The sequence below is a fragment of the Acanthochromis polyacanthus genome, chromosome 13, assembly GCF_021347895.1.
Source record: "Acanthochromis polyacanthus isolate Apoly-LR-REF ecotype Palm Island chromosome 13, KAUST_Apoly_ChrSc, whole genome shotgun sequence".
NCBI lineage: Eukaryota > Metazoa > Chordata > Actinopteri > Pomacentridae > Acanthochromis > Acanthochromis polyacanthus.
This window is the reverse complement of record NC_067125.1, coordinates 24353625-24374665: the sequence shown is the minus strand read 5'-3', so window position 1 is coordinate 24374665 and position 21041 is coordinate 24353625. Positions and strand designations below refer to the sequence as shown.

General features: G+C 38.7%; 3 protein-coding genes across 4 annotated transcripts in view; 2 read left to right on the top strand and 1 right to left on the bottom strand.

Moving 5' to 3' along the window:
- Positions 1-7331, bottom strand: part of LOC110970744 (mitogen-activated protein kinase kinase kinase kinase 5-like) — a 57874-nt gene extending 50543 nt beyond the window's left edge. Inside the window, exons 1-4 of the mRNA XM_051958132.1 lie at positions 6901-7331; positions 5297-5656; positions 2980-3046; positions 2311-2492 (exon numbers count right to left, since the gene is read on the bottom strand). Of these exons, the coding sequence (XP_051814092.1) occupies positions 2311-2418 (108 nt within the window). The 5' untranslated portion in view covers positions 2419-2492; positions 2980-3046; positions 5297-5656; positions 6901-7331. The remainder of the gene's footprint in view (positions 1-2310; positions 2493-2979; positions 3047-5296; positions 5657-6900) is intronic.
- Positions 7332-7400: 69 nt separating this feature from the next.
- On the top strand, positions 7401-13073 carry eif3k (eukaryotic translation initiation factor 3, subunit K). 2 transcript variants are annotated; one of them, XM_022213018.2, is made up of 8 exons: positions 7401-7580; positions 8461-8559; positions 9102-9222; positions 9947-10021; positions 11613-11679; positions 11846-11923; positions 12179-12304; positions 12951-13073. In XM_022213018.2, the coding sequence occupies exons 1-8, from the start codon at positions 7519-7521 to the stop codon at positions 12980-12982; spliced, it is 660 nt and encodes a 219-aa protein (XP_022068710.1). In that variant the 5' UTR covers positions 7401-7518; the 3' UTR covers positions 12983-13073. The 2 variants fall into 2 exon arrangements, with proteins under 2 accessions (XP_022068710.1, XP_022068709.1); XM_022213017.2 differs by having other exon boundaries at positions 7402-7580; positions 9944-10021.
- Positions 13074-16314: 3241 nt separating this feature from the next.
- LOC110964311 (calpain-9-like) overlaps positions 16315-21041 on the top strand; it is a 55624-nt gene continuing 50897 nt past the window's right edge. The window contains 1 exon segment of the mRNA XM_051958134.1: positions 16315-16751. Within this exon segment, the coding sequence (XP_051814094.1) occupies positions 16500-16751 (252 nt within the window). The 5' untranslated portion in view covers positions 16315-16499.

Below are 21041 nucleotides of genomic sequence, written 5' to 3'. Positions count from 1 at the left end.
CATATTGAAAGCAAATTCACACACCAAAATACAACTTTAGCTGTTGCTCCTTCTGTTTGCCAATTTATTTTGCTGCAGCAAGAAAATTTTCAAATAATCAGTGAATTTCCCAGAGAAAAAAGCCAGGATGCTTTGGTATTTTGTCTACATTACAGACGATGCAAACTAAAATCCATTTACGTCTGCCCAGTTTCAGAGGCCAATACCTCAAAACCTCAGGAGATCAAATTATCTGCATGATTAGACAGCACTAAGCTAGGTCCTACTATGTCAACAAGGAGCAAAATATAAAGTCTCTTTCAAACTCTTCAAAATAGATGCTAATAGGAGCTAACAAGGGAAGCTGAACCTATCTATCTGCAGAAAACAGAAGTTAACGAGCCAATAAGGGCTAACTGAAGCTAAAATAAACTCACAGGAGCTAATAAGAGCCGACTGGAGCTAACTGAGGCTAGCAGAAGCTATCAGGAGCTAAAAAGAGAAAATTGGTAGGAAATACTATTAGGTAAAATGGACTATCTGCAGAAAACATATGCTAATAGGTACTATAAGCCAATTGGAGCTAGCTGAAAGCTAACATGAACTAACAGAAACTCACAGGTGCTATTAAGACTCTACTGGAGCTAACTGGAGCAAAAAGAAGCTAATATAAGCTAACGGGAGCCAGCAAGAGCCAACTGGTAGGAAGAATTAGGAGCTAAAATAAGCTATCCACAACAAACAGAAGTTAACAGGAGCTAACAGTAACTACCTGAAGCTACATGACGTTAATAAAAGCAAACTGGAGTGAACAGAAGCTAGAATAGGAGCTGCCTGTAGCTAACAAAGTTCAAGAGAAAATATCAGGAGCTATTATGCTATATTTGGCTATCAGGAGCTAAAATTAACCATTTTTAGAAAACATAAGCTAAATGTAGCTGACACAACACAAACAATCTGACAAGAGTAAACTGGACCACATAGAAGCTAACAGGTGCTAAAAGGAGCAAGAGAAACAAGAGAAAATTGGTAGGAAAAATCAGGAGCTAAGGTGTGCTATCCACAGCAAACAGACCCTAATAGAAGCCAACAAGAACCAGCTGAAGCTAACTGGAACGAGCAAGTCATAAGAAAGACCAAGTGGAGCTAACAGAAGCTAATAGGAACCACCAAGAGATGTCTGTAGCTAGCAAGAGTAAACTAGAAAGAAGCTAAATGGAACTATCTGGAGCAAATAGAAGCTAAATGTAGCTAACACAAGAAAAAACAACTTAACAGAAGTGACCTGGACCAAACGGATGCTACCAGATGCTAAAAGGAGCTAAGAAGAGAAAATTTCTGGGAAAAATCAAGGGCTAAAGTGAGCTAACAAGAACCAGTTGAACCTAACTGGTGCTAAGAAAAGCTAAGTGGAGCTAAAAGATGCAACAAAAGATGCTTGTAGCTAGCAAGAGTCAGTTGGAAAGAAGTTGAATGGAACTGTCTAGAGCAAACTAGAGCTTACACAAGCTACTAGGAGCAAACTGGAGCAAATAGAAGCTAATAGGCGCTAACAGGAGCTGTCTGTAGCTAACTTGCCCCTATTGTGTGAAATGATGTGCTTCTAACTCTGGAAAACTGTGCAAAAATAAACTATTCCAGATAAAAGCTGTATTATACTTATTATTTCACACTGGTGTTCTGTGGTCAGAAAACAATGTTGTTTATTGGAACAACATGCCGCAGTGTACTTAACACATCAACCTCAGACATCAGTGACTTTTTGCAAACACAGCAGGAGCTACTAAATAAACACAGAAGAAGAGGTTTGAGGTGCTAAACAATAAAATCTCACAGACCATCCTGCCCTTTTCTAACACAACTGAAAATCCAAAATCACATTTTTGAAAAGAGGATCTACAAATTCTGAACCCACCCCAGAGTTCAGGTTGACTTCTTTCATTCGCATTAAAAAGAAATGAAAACAAAATCTCAAAAAAGCTATTGACAAGAAGACTTTCACTTCTTGTAAAACCACTTCCTCCAGCAGGGTCGGAGCTGCACTGCAATTCTGATTGCAATGAGAATAAAAACCTGTTGCACCTGTATTTCCGTTTAAACTCATCTTCAAACTCCCAGATTAAAAAAAGGCACAAATTCAACCTCGTGAAGCCAAAACTTATGTTGTTAAACTGAAGATACACTCGTAAAGTAGAAGTAAGACACGCTTGGCTGGAGATGTGAACATCTCATCACACCACTGATTCCACTTCTCTCAAACTTTAGCTGCTCTTTTTTCTTTAAAGTTTCTTCTTTTTCTAACTCTGATACGCCTCAAAAGAAGCAGCTGACCTTGTAAACTTCTCCATAGGTTCCTCCTCCGACCCTCAGCAGGATCTCGAAGTCGTCCTGAGGGTTCTTGGTGGAGATATCCAGAGCGGCCCTCTGCTGGTAATCCATCACGTCGGTTAGTAAATGTCACTAAAAATCCTCCTCAGGCATGTCACTCAGTGAGCCGCCGGCATCTGAAGGAACTGAGGGGGAAAGGAAAGAACAGGTAGCTGCTGCCGAGGGTAGACACTCAGACTCTTTTTGTGCATCTGACTTGTCGTGTTGTCGCTCAGCTGCTGCCACACGCCGACACACACCGACACACGACACACCTTCCTGTTTCTGTTTCTCAGCCCATCAGTCCTCCGTCACTCCCTCCTTCTATCTCATACCTTCATCGCTGCTCTCTCAGACCCATTTTTTTCCTTTTTTTTTGTTGCTGCACAGCTCATTTGCATAATCCAATTTTATTTCCTGTTGTGTACGTGTGTGTGTGTGTGTGTGTGTGTGTGTGTGTGTGTGTGTGTGTGTGTGTGTGTGTGTGTGTGTGTGTGTGTGTGTGTGTGTGTGTAGCTGATTAATTGCAGTTGTGCTGTTTGGGGTTTTCAGTGTGAGTTTCAGTCTCAGCTTCACGCCTACTGAAGTGTGCATGTGTGTGTGTGTGTGTTGCAGCTCTGCAGACAGACTCACTCGTGTTTGGAGCTCCCCGTCAGCTTCCTGTTCATATTTTCTTCAAACAAGGGGCACCCGGTACATCCTGTTAGCGAGAAAAGATTGGTTTTAGAAGTATCATTATTCACGCTACCGTTCAAAAGTCTGGGGTCACTCAGACAATTTCATGCTTTCCATGAAAACTCACACTTTTATCCATGTGCTAACATAATTGCACAAGGATTTTCTAATCATCAATGAGCCTTTCAACACCATTAGTTAACACAATGTAGCATTAGAACACAGGAGTGGTGTTTGCTGGAAATGTTCCTCTGTACCCCTATGGAGATATTCCATTAAAAATCAGACGTTTCCAGCTAGAATAGTCATTTATCACATTAACAATGTCTAGACTGTATTTATCATCCATTTAATGTTATCTTCATTGAAAAAAAGATTTTCTTTCAATAATAACAGCATTTATAAGTGACCCCAAACTTTTGAACCGCAGTGTATTTTTAAGGTTCTTAATTTTATTTTATTTTTATGCTGATCTTTACTGAGCTCGGAAAATCCAGTTTCACTCACTGTTTAGCTACAACCTGGAATAACCTGCAGAACAATCCAAAGCTGGGCTAATTTTTTATTCTCAGGACAAATCAGCATTCAAATTTCCTCATATTTTACTTCCAGATGTTCCTTTTGCTGTTGATTCATTTGTTTTTAAAACTTAAATGTTCTAATGAATACTTGTGTGTCTTAAATTTCTACTTGAGGACCTCCATATCTGAGTGCAGCTTAAATAAAGAATGAATGAACTAATCAATGAATGAATCGTCTGCACATCTGCTCTGGACATTTACTGTAATTAAATGGACTGAAGGATGCGATAACAAGCTGGCAGCACAGTAGGCCTCTTTACTACCTGACAAGCTTGTTTTTCATATCCTTGTTCTTCTTCCTGTGCATTTTTTCTGCTTTGACAAAACCAACAACAACAGTTGTGTTAGCTACTGGCAACAAAATACATCAAAACATGTAGCTGAGTCAGAAATGATTTGCTATGACTTTAAGGTGGAATCAGGAGGTAACAGGAACAAACGAGAACAATGTGCAGCTATAAGGAGCAAATAATAACTAACAGCAGCCAACTGGAGCCATGAGGAGCTGGCTAACGAGTCAATAGTAAACATCAGCTTAAAGGAACTATTTGGAAAAATGAGAAGCTAACAGCAGCCAACTGAAGCTAATTGGCGTTAATAGGAGCCAATAGGATCTCTCTGTAGCTAACAAGAGTCAATAGTAAATATCAGGAGCTTTAAGGAACTATCTGGACAAATAAGAAGCTAATAGGAGCCAACTGGAGCTAACAGGAGTCAAATATCAGGAGCTTAAAGGACCTATATGGAGAAAATGGGAGCTATCTAGAGTTAACAAGAGCCAGCTCTTGTACAGATGCTAATAACAGCTAATAGGAGCTATCTGCACATACCTAGAATCAAGAACTATCAGGAGCTAAAGGGAATGAGCTGCGGCAAACAGAAGCCAAGTCGAGCTAACAGATGCTAGTAAGAGAACACAGGAACATTTCATTGCTAACAAAGATGAATAACAAAAATCAGGCATTAAAAGGAACCAACTGCAGCAAATGGAGCTAAACAACAACAAACAACAAACAAAATGGAGCTAACACAAGCTAATAGGAGCATGAGCAGTCTGTAGCTAACAACAATATCAGGTCTAAAAGTAAATATCTAGAGCAAACGCAAGCTAACTGGTGCTGTCTGTAGCTAATGGGAGCTAACAAGAGTCCATTTAAAATATCAGAAGGTAAAGGGAGCTATCTTGAGCAAACAGAAGCTAACTGGTGCTATCTGTAGCTAATGGAAGCAGCATTGGTACACTCCAAATACATTTAGAATTGCTTTTATTTCAGGACTGACCCTAAAATCTCGTTACATGCTAACACGTGGGAGGTTAAAGTTGACCTGATGATGGTGCTAAATAAAATGTTAGGTTATCACCAAAGTCACTAAGGATGTCTGCGCTATCTTTCAGAAAAATCATCAAATATTTGTTGAGATGTTTCATTCTGCAGAGTCGATGTGGTAGACAGGAAACATACTGATAATATTTTCTCAATTACTTTCGATTTGATGCGGTGTAATTTTTTGCATTTGCTGATGAAAGTTGCTGCTGCAGGATCTTCAACATGTCCTGTGCTAACTAAAGACACAAAAACAGATGCAATTCCTGTGTGAAGGATCTTTCTTGTCTTGTGCTCTGATGAATATGAACAATACAGGAGCTGAACAGGAGTTATTCAATAAACAGCAAATCGAGAAAGAGAAAGCACCTGTTTTGCCATGGTGTGATTTCATCTTCATCCTTTGACATTTAGCCTCCTGCTCTGTCATCTCCACAACGACCCAGCTGCCTGCCCACAGTCTAGATCCTGCTGGGTGGTTCACAAACACCCACTTGTGACAGACACACAACACCGGCCACTTAACCACAAATAACTGCCTCAAAGTCAACTGAGGTCCTCAAGAAGGACTGATGACAATAAAGTTACTGATCCACATAAAGATCAAAAACATGCTTAGCTGAAGTCGGTACCACAGATCAAACACATGCAGCTCAGGTGGTACATTGCATTACCTTTTGTCCCTCTAAGTCCAGGCGCATTCATGGTTTCTTCATCCTTTTATCCATACTGTTGAAAGCAGACAGACGTGTTGCTCTGTTCATAAAGCCTGGGTTAGATCACAGTTATACTTTCTGCCTCTGCAAGTAATTAGAGGTACTCTACGGTCTGTGCAAAGAAAGTTTTGTCATCTGCACAGGTCTATGAAAGTCTGTACAGTGACTATGCCAAGATGCAGTAGTGGAGAGTGTAGTATGGTGTAGAAACGTACTCACTGGACTAGAAAAGTAGTTTAATATCAACAAATATGCATCCATAGTGTCTGCAGCTGTTTGTGTCTGCGTCTGCAAGGGATTAAAATCAAGGCTTTGCAGTCTCTTGCAGATGTTCACATGGACGGTTGGAGACACCGTGAACAAGTAGATGTTTTACTTGAAGCATCTGTGAGTAGGCGAGGTGAAAATTTAGTTATCCACTCAAGCCTGCAAGAGCGTCTCTCTATAGATGTCTGCACACCGACTACTCTACGAAGGCAGTAGCGCACACTTACACTCAAAAGTTTGGGGAGACAATTTCATGTGTTCCATGAAAAATCACACTTGTATTCATGTGTTAACATAACTGCACAAGGGTTTTCTAATCATCAATGAGCCTTTCAACACCATTAGCTAACACAATGTAGCATTAGAACACAGGAGTGATGGTTGCTGGAAATGTTCCTCTGTACCCCTATGGAGATATTCCAGTAAAAATCAGCCGTTTCCAGCTAGAATAGTCATTTACCACATTAACAATGTCTAGACTGGATTTATCATTCATTTAATGTTATCTTTATTGAAAAAACTGCTTATCTTTCAGAAACAGAGACATTTCTAAGTGACCCCAAACTTTTGAATGGTAGTGTATGTTTATTTATTTATTTATTTATTCAACCATCTTTTAAACTATTTCTTATTATTTGAATTCTTTGTTGATTCTAAATTATGTATTTAGTCAGGAGTGTAACTTTAACAATACTGCAGTTTTATGCCTTATAGTGCTTGAGTTAGTTTAACAGTAAAATTAGTGTCACACTAAGCAATTTTTTCGGATCCACAACTTTCACTGAAACTATATAAAATGTCATTTGAAGTCCTTCCTTTAAAGTAAGAGTTGTTATTGTTCACCTGTTTTTAGCAGGACCCCCCAGTTGGGAACGGATAGATAGATAGATAGATAGATAGATAGATAGATAGATAGATAGATAGATAGATAGATAGATAGATAGATACTTTATTAATCCCGAGGGAAATGCAACAGCTGTTAACACTTACCTTTATGCAAAGTCGTATTTTTGTTTCGCTTTATTTCTCTTCTCCTCTTCCTTTCGTTAAACCTCTGGATTAAGATAATAATTTTAACTTCCATCTTTGACCAGTAAATGTGCTCAGATTGATTCAGGTTCTGACTGAAGAGTTTGCCTCCCTCCGCTGGTCAAAATGTGGAACTGACAGATAATAAAAGAGTAATCTCGACTACTTCCAGAATACAGTTAAACTACAGGCACAACGCTCAAAGGATCTAAAACTGAGAACATTTTTGAATAATTATGGTGTTTTAACCTACATTAAAGTCAGGGACCGAGCAAGCATCACCATAAATATTTTCTCTGACAGTTGAAAAGACTTCATATACAGTCGAAGTGTGTTTCGACTGTATATGAAAGAAATATCAAACATAAAAAGTAAAATTAAGTAAAATTAATATCTTTCTACTCATAGTCCGGTCCATAGACACTGCCAGTCCGTCCTGCTTCCGGTCCCCCACTGTGCGTCGCTTTTTACGGTCCGGTCCTTTTCTCCCTCCGCCCGGTGCCGTTTTCACTTTGTGGCCCACGTGTGGAGTTTATTCGGTTTTTTAGCTCAAAGTTTCACCGTTAAAGTCTGGACCAAATGGCGTCGTCTATCGAGCAGATGAGGGCGAACGTGGGGAAGTTGCTGCGGGGGATCGATAGGTACGATTGATGCGAACCGGTAACCGAGCTAACGGTAGCTTAGCCTGGTTGCTAATATGCTAAGCTAGCTTTTTGCTGAGTTGAGTCAGTGGCGGTAAGACCGCTCATCTCCTGCAACAGTTATCCACGTTTTTGTCGGTTTGGAGTCAATGTGAATTTTGGGCTAATTATTTTTTTTAAATATAGTAAACGGACAATAAATTTGGGGCAGATGTCATGTCAGATTGTAGCAGTTAGCGTTAGCTCAGTCTGCTACAGTCAACTGCAAATCCTTCCCCCTTCAAACATATTGAGGCAATCTGTTGTTGCTTAGCATTTGTAGCATTCACTAGTTTTAAAAACCCACATGTATTCTGATGACATGATATCATATCAGTTTAATATTGTTTACAGCAGGTGATAAATAGCACTGACAAGCTAACTCTGCTTATTGCAAACAAAGGAAACGTGTGTTTACTCACAAATGTTTGTGTTTCCAAGATGCCCAAGTCCAACAAGAAAATTATTTTTTTTGCCTTTTGTTTCCTTTTCATACAGTTCAGTATTTACACAGATGTTGACAGATGTTACCTGCTTAATACTGATGACCCCAGCAGGCCACATACTCTTAACTTTTGGAGGAGTTGCTGCTAGTTTTTTCCAAAAACTCTGGTTTTAATTAAGTCATAATAGAGGTTTGAAGTAGTGGATTCTAAAATAAGATCAGCCACTTTCATGGAGCATCATTGGCACAAATATGAGCTCAGAGAAGTATATTTACAGCAAGGAAAAACAGTACAAAAAGTGCAGAAAACTAAGAAGAACAAGTACACACATGACACAGAAACACTGCACCTGTTTTCTCCTGATTTGAAGGTCATGATCTTTTCTCTCCTCACAGGTATAACCCAGAAAACCTTGCAACGTTGGAGCGCTACGTGGAGACACAAGCGAGAGAAAACGCCTACGACCTGGAGGCGAACCTGGCTGTCCTCAAGCTGTAAGTTACCCCGTCAGCTTGTGGAAACCTGGAACCAAACATAGTTTAAATGTAGGCAAAGATCTGTGGCTCAATGATAGTTGTCACATTCTGTACATGAGCTGTTTCAACTCCACTCCTCTGGTAGGAACTAGAGCGGAAAACATCAAAACAAGCACACACAAGAACAGTTTCTTACCTCAATTTTCGTCACTCTGATGAACATTTGCATCAGTCAGAAACAAACTCTCTCTAAATTCTAGTTTGCTTTAAGCTTGCTCTTTTACTCATGTCTATAATAGTACATAATAGTCAAACGCTCCTTTTTCTTCTCTATCCTGCTATACTTGTTTAATTCCCTGTGTGCTTTATATTGTGTAAGTAAGTGGAGTCAGATTCCTTGTATGTTTCGCCTGTGAACTGATTCTGACACTCAAACAGCTGTTTAATTAACCTTGAAATGATCAGGAGTCGTCTGTCAACGTAGCCGACGTGGTGGGTTAAAGTCATGCTATGACCTCCTGTCTGGTTTATGTGATTTACTATCTCCTGCCTCTCCACAGGTACCAGTTTAACCCAGCCTACTTCCAGACTCACGTCACTTCACAGATTCTGCTGAAGGCTCTGACCAACCTGCCGCACACCGACTTCACTCTCTGCAAGTGTATGATCGACCAGACACACGTATCCTTTTGGTGCTGTCGCCTCCGTGTGACTTCCATCAGTTAGTATGTTGAAGATTGACAGCCTCTCTGGTTTTATATACAGGTTTGGCTCAAAGTCTGACTGTTTTAATAAATCTGTTTGCAGTGGATATCAGGGCTGAAACAATTCCTTGAATTATTCCAGTAATTTGTTTACGACAATTCCTCAAGGCAAAATTGTCTGAATTGAGGCTTTGTTTAATCCACTACATACATGTAAGGTTCCCATGGCTTTGAGGTTTAGTTGAATACCCCTGTACTATACTATATATGTATAATATGTACTATACTATATATGTTTACAATACCCCTGTACTATACTATATATGTGCTGTACATGGCAGATGTCTGCCCGTGTTCCACCAGGACGGTTATTTCTGTTGCACAGCATTCTCACTTCCTGTTTTGATGCTGTAATGCCAAGTGTCGAATCCAATAAATTGCCAGAATAATTGATAGAATACTAAAATAACTGATAGCTGTAGTGTATGAGATGGTTCAGGTTCGTCTTCCTGCCGTATTTCAGCATCCATGTACAGGAGAAGTGACTTCATTGTGGTTTCTTTGACTACAGTGGATGAAATATTAAGGTTTATTCATAGTGTTTTAGTCACCAGAGTCCATGTTTAGGAGTCATAGATGGTGGTGGTGGTGGTGGGGTCTGTCTCGGGGTTGGGGCCGTTTCCTTGACTACAGTGTCGCAGCAAGAGGAGCGTCCCATCAGACAGATCCTCTACCTGGGGAACCTGCTGGAGACATGTCACTTCCAGAGCTTCTGGGTAAGAAACACTCACTCACTCACTCACTCACTCACTCACTCACTCACTCACTCACTCACTCACTCACTCACTCACTCACTCACTCACTCACTCACACAGTTGTTTTGTCTTTTTGTATGTCTGTACTTTTAAAAGCTGTGTACATCTACTGTAATACCAGAGTTCATTTTATTTGTATGTAGTGAAATGTAATCACTACACCTCTTTGTTTTATAACTTGATTCTGCATTTGGTAAAATGTGCAGTTTTACAGCCTCACTTTTGTATTTTATATAAATCTTTAGCGTGGTGGAAGAAGTACACATATTGCTATTTATTGCCAATGTGTTTTTAGTTAAACTACCCTCTAATATCTGCAGCCTCTTATTCCTTCATACCAGCAACGAATAGCAATATATGGACTCTTTTAATTCTTCTAAAGGTGAAGTTACACTTAAAGCTTTTTCTGCACCTTTGGCCTGTAAAACATGATTCCCTTAGAAACACTCTCTTCTTTAAATGTCTTTTACAAACTGCATTGAAGGAAACATGTTGCTGTTTTATATAATCTTTGAAGTGAGATGGAAAGTGTTGTGGTATGACTTATATTTCCATTGCCATGCTTTTCTGTCATGTGTTCAAACATGTGAAACTGTTGCTGTGTTTAGACCGACTCACTAAAAGAAGACGTGTAGTCTCTCAATGCGAATTCCTGGCTGAATAAAAAATGAATTAAAAACAATCAAATTTTTAAAATTAATGTGACTTTATAAAGGCTCCCACATGCTGCTACACTGTTGGTTGCTGCTTTTAACTCTCATCTCTCTGTGGGATTCCAGTGTCTTTAACTAACTGCAGGTTTTGACATTTATACTTTAAACTAGGGCTGGGTGATAAATTGAATTAATTCGATTAATTTGCCTTTTTAAAACCTGACGATTTGAAAATTTGCGAAATCGTAAAATCGAGGTGAGCTTAAATATATAACAATACAGATTCTTCTTCTGCTTTCACAACTTGTGCACTGGCGTTTGCTTCCGCCTCTCATCTCCTTCCGCCAAAACACTCACACCCCCGTCATGGCGGACAGAACAGCAGACGAAGAGTTGGTCACGAGAAAAGGGCCTCATGTTACATCGATTATATGGAAGTGGTTCGGCTTTGACAAGACTGACACAGAGCAAACTACAGTCATGTGCAAGGTTTGCAAAAGTACTGTGAAAACGAAGAGTAGCAGCACAACTAACCTCTTTCAGGACCTCCGGCAGAGGAATCCTAAAGAATGGGAAAAGTGCTCGCAGCTATGGGAGTGCGGCATGGCTAGCACTAGCCATAGCAAACAGACTGCAAAGAAACAACAAAAATCGATTAAAATTGTAATCATCCAAAATGACTTAAAAAAAAAAAATCGAGATTTTATTTTTTTGCCATATCGCCCAGCCCTACTTTAAACCTGGGAAACACTGAGAAGGAAATAAATTGTTTTATTTTGCTGACTAATCCATCATTAAATGCATTTCCCGCTGACCATCTTTGTCTTCATCATTTAGATTCGTCTTGATTTTCTTTTCCAAACTTGTGCAACAGTTTTTCTCTTCCTTGTCTTTTTCAGACGAGTCTGGAGGAAAACCGAGAGCTCATCGACGGCATCACCGGCTTCGAGGATTCTGTTCGCAAGTGTGAGTGTGGACCTCTGACAGTAAATATTACAGCAAATACAACCAGAACGTGGGAAATACAAGGAAGCAGCTACACCTAAACTCAACAGATGCAGATGTAATGAATAAACTAAATGTTTATTTGATTCACTTCTATGTTTTCTCTTTATTTCACCTTCCTCCTCAGTCATCTGCCACGTTGTCGGCATCACCTACCAGACCATCGAGCACCGGTTACTGGCTGAGATGCTGGGAGACCCACTGGGTAAGAAATGAACTGTAAAACCTGCTAGAGGGCTTAGTTTATCAATATTTAATATCTGAGGCAGTGAAACACTTGCATGTGGCCATGAAGTGCTGGAAGAACTTCATGTAGCTGTAGCAGCATCTGTTTGGGAACCTTCCCCCTCCAGAAAAGTTGCTCTGATTCAACTTTAAAGGTCCACTCATCCGTATTTTTATCTGATGAGTCATTTGTAGCTATGAAGCTAACTGAGCCTCTTTCTGTTTGTTTGTTCAGACACTCAAGTGAAGGTTTGGATGAATAAATACGGCTGGACAGAGAACGAAGACGGACAGATCTTCATCTTCAACCAGGAGGAGAGCGTCAAGCCCAAGAACATCGTGGAGAAGATCGACTTTGAGAGTGAGTGCAGCCGCTCAGACCGTGTTTATACACTGGTTACACAGACAATTTCATGTTATTTTCATTGAACCAAATAATTTTCTACATCAACAGCCGTTGTTCTGAGGTTCCCAGATGTGGAATTTGTTTGTTCCTTGATGCTCTTCCAAAAATATGTGTTAAAAAGACACATTTTTACCTTTGAATTAATTGCTAATCCAGGAGGTTGACATACTTTTGGCATTGTATTTGCCTAGCTGTCTACTTTCAGGCCTTGTGTGAAAATCTGCTGATATTTTAGAGCATTTTGTGTAAAAAAAAGTTAAATTTTAAAACTTTTAATCTCCACTGTACTTCATGTTCAGCATTTGGAGAAGCACATTTCATGCTAATAAGCAGTTTCAGTCTAGTCTTATCTGAAGTTCTGCTGCTTTTACTTGTTTACTATCATTGCAAATGGAATATTTTAGCAATTTGTTGAGCAAAATATGCAATTTGAAGATGCCACTTTAAGGAACTCTGGGGATTTTCCAAAATTCCTTCACATTTTGTAGCATAATTGATTGGAAAAATTCAAAAAGCAGCAGTTTTCTGTCTTTACTTTGTAGCTGTGACTTGTGTTATTTGTTTCTGACGCTGTTTCTCTGTTTTGTTTTTGTCTCCTCAGGTGTTTCCAGCATCATGGCCACATCACAGTGATGAAAACAAACACACACAGTCACGATGGAATCAACCAGGCTTTAGTTTTCATAACAGCTGTTTTTGCAATAAAGATAATTTATCAGTTACAGTCTGTGTTTGTGTCCTCTTCCTTCCAGAAATGATCGACTGATCCTCCTGGTTTTATTGGGACGGTATCGGGGTGTTGGCTGTTCCGTTAGTAAGCCGTTCAGTCATCATGTTCTGTGTTGTTGTTCTATAAGGTGACTAGTCATGGGATGTCTCATATTTCATAAGCTCAGCAGCTTTACGGGAGTGACAAGATGTTTATGGGGGCATTACTGTAGCAAAACTATCTGTCAATGCGAATCGAGAGTTGTCAGTGTTTCAATCCGTGTGAAGTGAGATTTGTCAATGCGAACCAGAATCTGCAAAAGTAGTCTCAAAATTTGTCTGTAATTAGGTTTTCAAATGTGTGAAAAATCTGCTCCTCTGTATTAGAATTTGTACATGTTATAAGAGTTGTCCATGCGTACAAAGATATTTGTAGGTGAAAAGTTTACGTATTCGGCTACACAACTGCAGGAAATAGACACACCAGTTACGAGTCGTTTGGCTTCACATTGACTGTTTTTTTACACGACTTTTGCTACACTTCTGCCATGATAGAGATTGGTATCTGAAACATAAGGGTTTTGGCTCCCTGAGCCCAGGCTCGTCCATGCTGGCTGCGATCCACTCTGCTGCCCTGTACCTCAGCAGTTACCCAGGATTCTCCAGGTAACTGTTAGCTGTAGATATGTGTCCTGCAGGTTACAGCTGATCAATCATAAAAAAACACGCCAAAGACTGCTTTCTTACAGCTCAGGATTTTCTTTTTTCATTAGTTGTTGTTACAACCCTGGCTCTGTAGTGGGTGAGGGGAGTAACATAAGAGCCAGTTGTTTATGGCTTTAGAAATATTTATTATAAAGAAATAAAAAAAGAGGTACAAAACAAAAGTAAAACGGAGGACACTGGTACGACGTGAAAACAAAAATAAATGTAAACAAAAAGAGACTCTAAACTAGAGCTATAAATTTAACACAAAAAGATCCAAAATGTACCCAAATAATCCTAAACGCAAACACAGCGTGTGTAACAAACGAGAACCAAAAAAGACTAGTGCCTCCACAATCACAAAACGAACGGTTGGCTGACAGAATTTCTAATACGATGAGGCACATGGGCAAGACTGGGGTACAGTGACAAGCCATCGTCTCTCAGGTCCACCGGCTTCTTATGCTGGGCCGTGGCTGCACCGGATTGGCTGACGAGGGGTAGCAGCTGATTCCAATTAGCTCAGCACAGGTGACACGGATTGGCAGCAGCCTGAGAGGAGTGACAGGCACACACCACACGCACATACGAGCACTCACGCACACACACACAAAGCACAGGGAAGGAGCGCACACACAAAACACAGGGGAGGAGCCAGAATACGGCTGTGGCCGTAACAGTTGTCAATAAAATAAATCAATCAACATTGAATCTTATACAAAGCTTTGAAGTTTAGGCCTGTCAGGGGGCGGGGCTACTTGATTGACAGTCTGGTCTGGAATGACTGACAGGTGGAGGAGGCAGCCTACACTCATTCAAACTCTGTTCTCCTTGTTTTTTGGATATAACTGATTTAGTAAATGTTAGCTTGTTGTTATTTATCTTCGGAACAGCAGAATTTGTTCCACCGACAGTTTTTCTGCCCACTGGTTTGTTTTAACCAGTTTTCTACCTTCAGCTGATCCTACCAGCAGACACTGAAAGGACTCTAATAGTTCAGTAAGTAAATGTCTATTTTCCTGTTTTCCAGTAAATCTACTCTCTAATCGTTAACGTTGTGTAATGACTGATTCACATGTTGTAGTGCATTTTAGTGTAGATTACAAAAATAACCTCCCAGAATGTGTCCAAAGTAATGATGAACACTACAGTTATTATATTTAAATTACACCACAGATAAGCTGGATAATAAAATCCTCTCCTCTAAAGCTGAAGTGACGACAGGCCTTTCTGTCTTTCAGTGCTTAGAAAATATATATGACAGAGGAACTCTTTCCAGGGTCACTTTAAAATGAACCTCTGCTGTTGGTGCTGATACTGTGACATCTGTCTCCATCTCAGGCATAGACTGTATATAAAGATGGACGTAGCATCTGGCTCCAAAATTGAAGCCCACCCGGAAGTGTCAAAAACTTGCAATAGTCTCTCTTAGGAATACACTCCCTGTTTTAGTGCAAATCTGTGACCATTACAGACTCCAGAGCTCAGTAAAATAGTTTTTGGGGGTTTTAGTACCAGGACAGCTGTGATTAGGCCGGTTGCCTAGCTACTGGTGCCTTCAGGCTGCTATGCCAGGTGCTGTTTCTGATCTTCATGCTAAGGTGAGTTAGCATCGAATTCTGAACAAAAGGACAAATTTTAACTGAATTTAACCAACAAAAATGGGAAGAAATGTGTTTATTGAAACTAAATCATTTGAGGTTTTCAGCGAGTAAATATTCTGAGTCTTTACCCTAGCAGGTTTGACTAGTTAGCTGTTAGCATTTCAAGCTACAGCTGCTAATTTTTGCTACTTGTTTGTCAGTTTATTTTAATATAAATAAGAAAATAATTATATAAAACAACCGTGAATCAATTTGATTGTATGATATAGTTTCAGAAAAATGTTGGGATAATATTTTTCTGTTCGCAAATGTCAGATGTGTTCGGTAAATTCAAGATATTTTTTTTGTCAGGCTGAACGTTTTAATCCAGTCTAACAGTTGTAGGATGTATATGAATACCAAAAAAAGAGACTTAAATTTCATTTTAACTGTTTTATTTGAGATTCGATTTGGTCATCATGTGAGTGGGAGAAGAGAAATTGGCATTTTAGGGGAAACTCCAGACTTATTTGGTAATTTAATAATATTTTCAAACATTCTTTTCCCTTTTGTTAGATTTGGTCTCAGGACAAGAACATTTACACAACAACTGCATGTTTTAGTATTTTGTACATGGATTATTTAAAATTTGATGTAAAATGTCCTCCAATTCTGGAATGATCTTTATAATGAATACACTGTGCTTTGAAACCCCAAAATTGATGTACTTGTCCAATATTGTAAATTCTGAATCGATTTCATGATGATAAATAATATTGAGTTCTTGTCTTTAATACCTCCTGAGATATTGTTGTTCAAAAAGCCTAAATTTCAACCTGCTGAAAGTGGGTCAACAGGCAATTTTTATTCATTTATCCCTTTTCTAGTGGCCAGTATTGGATTTATCAGTGTAAAAATGCATAAATCCTTTATAAATATAACCATATTTTATGCAATAATATACCCAAACAGCCTCATATAAATCTTCTTTCTCGGTAATATTTACTGTAAACCTGACAGTCACAGCTTCCTCCACTCAGGTGAGCGTCTGTGGGGGCGGAGCCTCACACCTCCTGTACCTGCTCACTCAGGTAGACACTCACCGTCAGTCTGGTCGCAGCTTGACCTCAGTGTTGTCTCTGAACCTCTGCAACATGATAAAGTCTCGGAGTTTGTCCTCCGAAGGCTCGCTGCCGCCGCCGCTGGAGGACGACGTGGACTCGGTGTGTTCGGACGAGCTGCTCGGCTCTCAGTCCCGCCGCTGGCTGGCCGACTGTCTGACCGAGGACATGCCTCCGGAGAGCGGAGACTTCTACACGGTGGGCCGGGACGGGCTGTTCGTGGACTACCACTTCCCGCTGGGAGAGCTGGAGATGCAGTCCGGTGTCCGGTGGAAGAGACCGAAGGTAGGGAGGAGAAATTCACCTTTAACACCTCAACCGATGTGGAAAGTGAAAAACAACAACACTGCAAGCTAAAATATGGAGCATTAGCCTGAAAGTTTGTCAGCCTTCTTCCTTCTGTACGCAGTTAATCAATTAACGCACTTCATCACAGTTTTAAAATAATTATACTGTATTTATAAATATTTTGTACATTTGCTGCACCACATTTCAAAGGTTACTGCTGCACAGTTTACTCCATTGTCCATGTTACAGCTCTTGCTACTATTTATTTAGCAGGATACATCTGAATTTATAGCATAAAATATAATTAAGGAATACTGTGGAGAAAATTCAGTGGAAAATAGGGAACAGTATGTGCAAAAATTACCACAATGCACCAAAGCAAACTGGTCCAGGACAACATAAGTTAAGCTCTGTAATGAACTTGTAGGTTCACTGAGTGACATATTCACATTTCCAGCAAAACACCATGCTGTTCTGAAAAAAACACAACCATTAGTGTTTAGATTTACTCTAAAGTTGATATTAAGACCACTGAGAGACACTTTATTGGGTTTCTGTGTCCTTTTTTGAGATATTAAACAAAATAAACTGCTAGGAAATGAGTTTTTAGTTATGCTATAACAGAAGTGTTGTCATTAAGAGAGTTTAAACATTCCTTTCAGTGTTATCTGTTGAACTAATTGAACATGTTGGCTAATTAGTTTTGTCAATAATGCACTTTATTACAGTTTTAATGCAATTATACTTTACTGAAGCCTGCTATATAATTTGCACTTCTGCTCCACTACATTCTAAAGGTTGCTGCTGCACATTTTACTCCACTGTTCATATTACAGCTCTTCCTTCTATTTACTTAGCAGCTTACAACTGCACTTCAAGCATAAAATCTAATTAAGGAATACAGTGAAACAAATTTAGTGGAAACTTACCAGAGCAAACTGATCCAGGACAACATGATTTAAGTGTCTCTAAAGAACTAACATATGAATACTCATCACTTAGAGACATTTCAAGCATTGCAGTGTACTGTGCTGATTAAAAACACAACGATTGGAGTTTAGATTTACTGTAAACTTGATTTTAAGGCCACTGAGAAACACTTTATTCTGCTTTTCATTCCCTTATTAGATGTTAAACAGAAGAAACTGTCAGGAAATGAGTAAAAACAGAAGCAAACAACACCTTAAACTAAATTGAAAGTCACTATTATATTCTTATAATGCTATAACAAGAAATTAACTACATGCATTAACTAAATAAATACACTTTATTGCAGTTTTAAAGTAAATATACTTTACTTAAGCCTGCTATATACTTTGTACTTCTGCTCAACCACATTTCAAAGGTCACTGCTGCACATTTTAGTCCACTGTTGTTCACTTTATAGCTCTTCTTACTGTTTATTTAGCAAATTACAGCTGAATTTAAAGCTTAAAATCTAATTATGGAATGCGAAATCTAGCAGTGGAGGCTAAAACAAAGAAGAAAATCTGCTTAATCTCTTCAAATCAAACAAAATTTACACTCATATAATCCTATGATATTACATAATGACACACATCCGTACAGCTGCTTTCACTTTTGGTATGCTGAGTTTGTTTTTTCTACTTTCACTTCAGTGAACAAAAGATAAAACAGTCCTGTACTAATCCTTGCAGTGTTTTAGCAACAAAACGGACGATGCCAAACAAATAGAAAGTTGGAAAAAACAAGAAATACAATAAGATTCTTTTGAATGCAGAACATTACACTGTTGTCGTTTTATTCTGTTTTGCACAAATATTCTTCTGTAGGTAGAAAAGCTCGATTGTACCAGTATTTTAAATGCACAAATTATTAAAAACATGCAGGTTTAAATGCATTAATACTGCAGCAGAGTGAAATATGTCATTTTTTTTATGAGAGGAAGCTGGTTATAAAGCCTGGTCATCCGATCATTCCAGTATTCCATTCAACCTGGCAAACGGAAAACAAAATAACGACTCGATATTTCGTTTTCCTGTTTTTTTTGTATGACCAAAAATTGAGGGATTGGTGTTTCATTTCCGTTGTCCAACCCAAAACAGAACAAATAATAAACAGGAAAACCAAAACAAAATAATAGCTCTAATTTAGCTATTATTGGTACCCATTTCCAAATGTGCTTTGCTCGCGCAACCGGAAGAAGCATAGACATAATAAAAAGTAGACGCCGCTCGAGGTGCTGCACAGCGAGAAATATGGCCGCCATCTTGGTCCGGTCACCCGCTCCACTCAGCGCTGTTTGACAGCGCTTTTAATCCATCTTAACTCTGAATATTAAACTGATTTTCACGCGTTTTTCATTTTTATTTTTTTGCTGCAAACATCATACATGTAGCTATGATACAGGACAAATGGTTCGGCGTATTTTAATATTCATAGCGGGATTAACAGTAATAGAATATTCTGATATTAAGCTCGACTGTAGACAGGTATTTTACAAACACTGTAAACACACACACACTAATATATGTTAGAGAAGCAGATAATGACAGTAAAGTCAATTATTTTAATAATTTGAAGAGACAATATATGATTACGCTATATACACATATATAAACAAAATACTGACTAATGAACACATAGATCATAGTGGAATGATCGGATAATACACGGACCAAGCCTGACAGCAGCAGGAAGGAAGAACCTGTAAATTATTGTGCGTTTTTACAGAGTGATATATCTTTATTTAGTCCAAGTTATGAGCACTTCTTTCACTACAGCAGTGAGACAGACACATTTATGGTCGTATTCCTAATATTTTATGGGCTTGTCACGTGTTTCTGCAAGTGAATTTCTCATCTGCCAAGTAGCTACAGCTGTCAGATAAATTTATTAGTGTATAAAGAGAAGTACTGAGGGGCAAAAAATAGATTTAAAATAGCTTTATATGGATTTTTTCAAGCGAATGATGCTTTATTTCTGTAAATAAACCTCAGTTTCTGACATTAATCACCAAATGGAAACTAGCTCGTATATAAAATCCGCGAATCTCATAAAATATTGTATTAGTTTTGACTCAGTTCTATTCAGAAACACCATGCATGATTTACAGGTACTATAATGAACATATAAAAGACTAAAACACTCATTACTGAATGACATTTTCACTCTGTAGAGGTTAAAAACACGGCGAGGAGTGCGCAGATTTAGTGAACACAAGAACAAAATGACAGAAAACGAGACAATAAACATTGAAAAGATAGAAAATGACAAAAAAAATGAGACAAAAAGCAACAAATAGATTGAAAATGACAAAAATGAGACAGAAACACTTAATAAACTTGATACTGAGACCACTTAGAGACACTTTATTTTAGGTCTTTTTAAAATATTAAACAGAAAAAACTTTTTAAAAAATTGGGAAAAAAATACTAAGACTAACTTTAAAGTCACTGTTACGTTAAAATTTTCTTTTGAAATCTTCAAACTAAATTTAGCAGCTTTTAGGGGAACGGAACTGTTGAAAACTGCTCGTTAAATGTGCTCTTGGTGGATCTCTGTGCTTCAGTCTGAACATTTCTAGTTATCAGCTGTGTCCCGCTGCCAGATGTGAAGCAGCTGTTTTGTGTCCTGAGTGGGTCTTACCTCAGTTTGTTCCCTCTGTACAGTTACAGGGTGTGTTTCAGACGATTCACATGCAGATATAATGAACACAAAAGGCTGCAGGACAACAGGAGGGAAAGAAAGAGCCTCTGTCCTTTCATTCTGTATTATACTGGAATATTCTCTGGTCTGAATGAATGAATGAATGAATGAATGAATGAATGAATGAATGAATGAATGAATGAGGGCAGGACACAGTGGGAGAAGATGAAAAAAACCTGCTGCTGCTATTCACACCACCTGAGCTGCCTACAAACATGTCAGACGAAAGAATCTCTGCCTTATATTAAAAGAAAACTCCATTAAAATCCACTCAAATATCCACTTAAGTCAGGAAATTATCCATTGTTTTCTAAAATGTGACATAAAATGGAAAAAATGTGACATATAGATTCTTTATTAGCTCGGTAATGTAACATATTTGGGGAAAAAAACAGCAAAACCTTACAATACAGTTTAATATATGATCAGTACTGTAGCTAGACTTTCCAATTATACGGTGTATTTAAGTGGTTCTTCTTTAAAATGTCTAAACTCCGCTACAAATTGCTGACATGATCTTAATTTAATAGTTAAGATCCAGAGTTGAGGTCGACCAGATCTGTTGAAAATTTCACTTTCTACTACATCAATGAAGGAAAAACAATTGTTTTTATGTAT

Excerpts from the sequence above, each read along its gene's own strand:
- eif3k (XM_022213017.2), top strand. The coding sequence starts at position 7,519 with ATGGCGTCGTCTATCGAGCAGATGAGGGCGAACGTGGGGAAGTTGCTG. Across the intron at positions 10,022-11,612 it reads GTCACTTCCAGAGCTTCTGG|ACGAGTCTGGAGGAAAACCG; the intron begins GTAAGAAACACT and ends TGTCTTTTTCAG. Across the intron at positions 11,680-11,845 it reads CGAGGATTCTGTTCGCAAGT|TCATCTGCCACGTTGTCGGC; the intron begins GTGAGTGTGGAC and ends CTTCCTCCTCAG.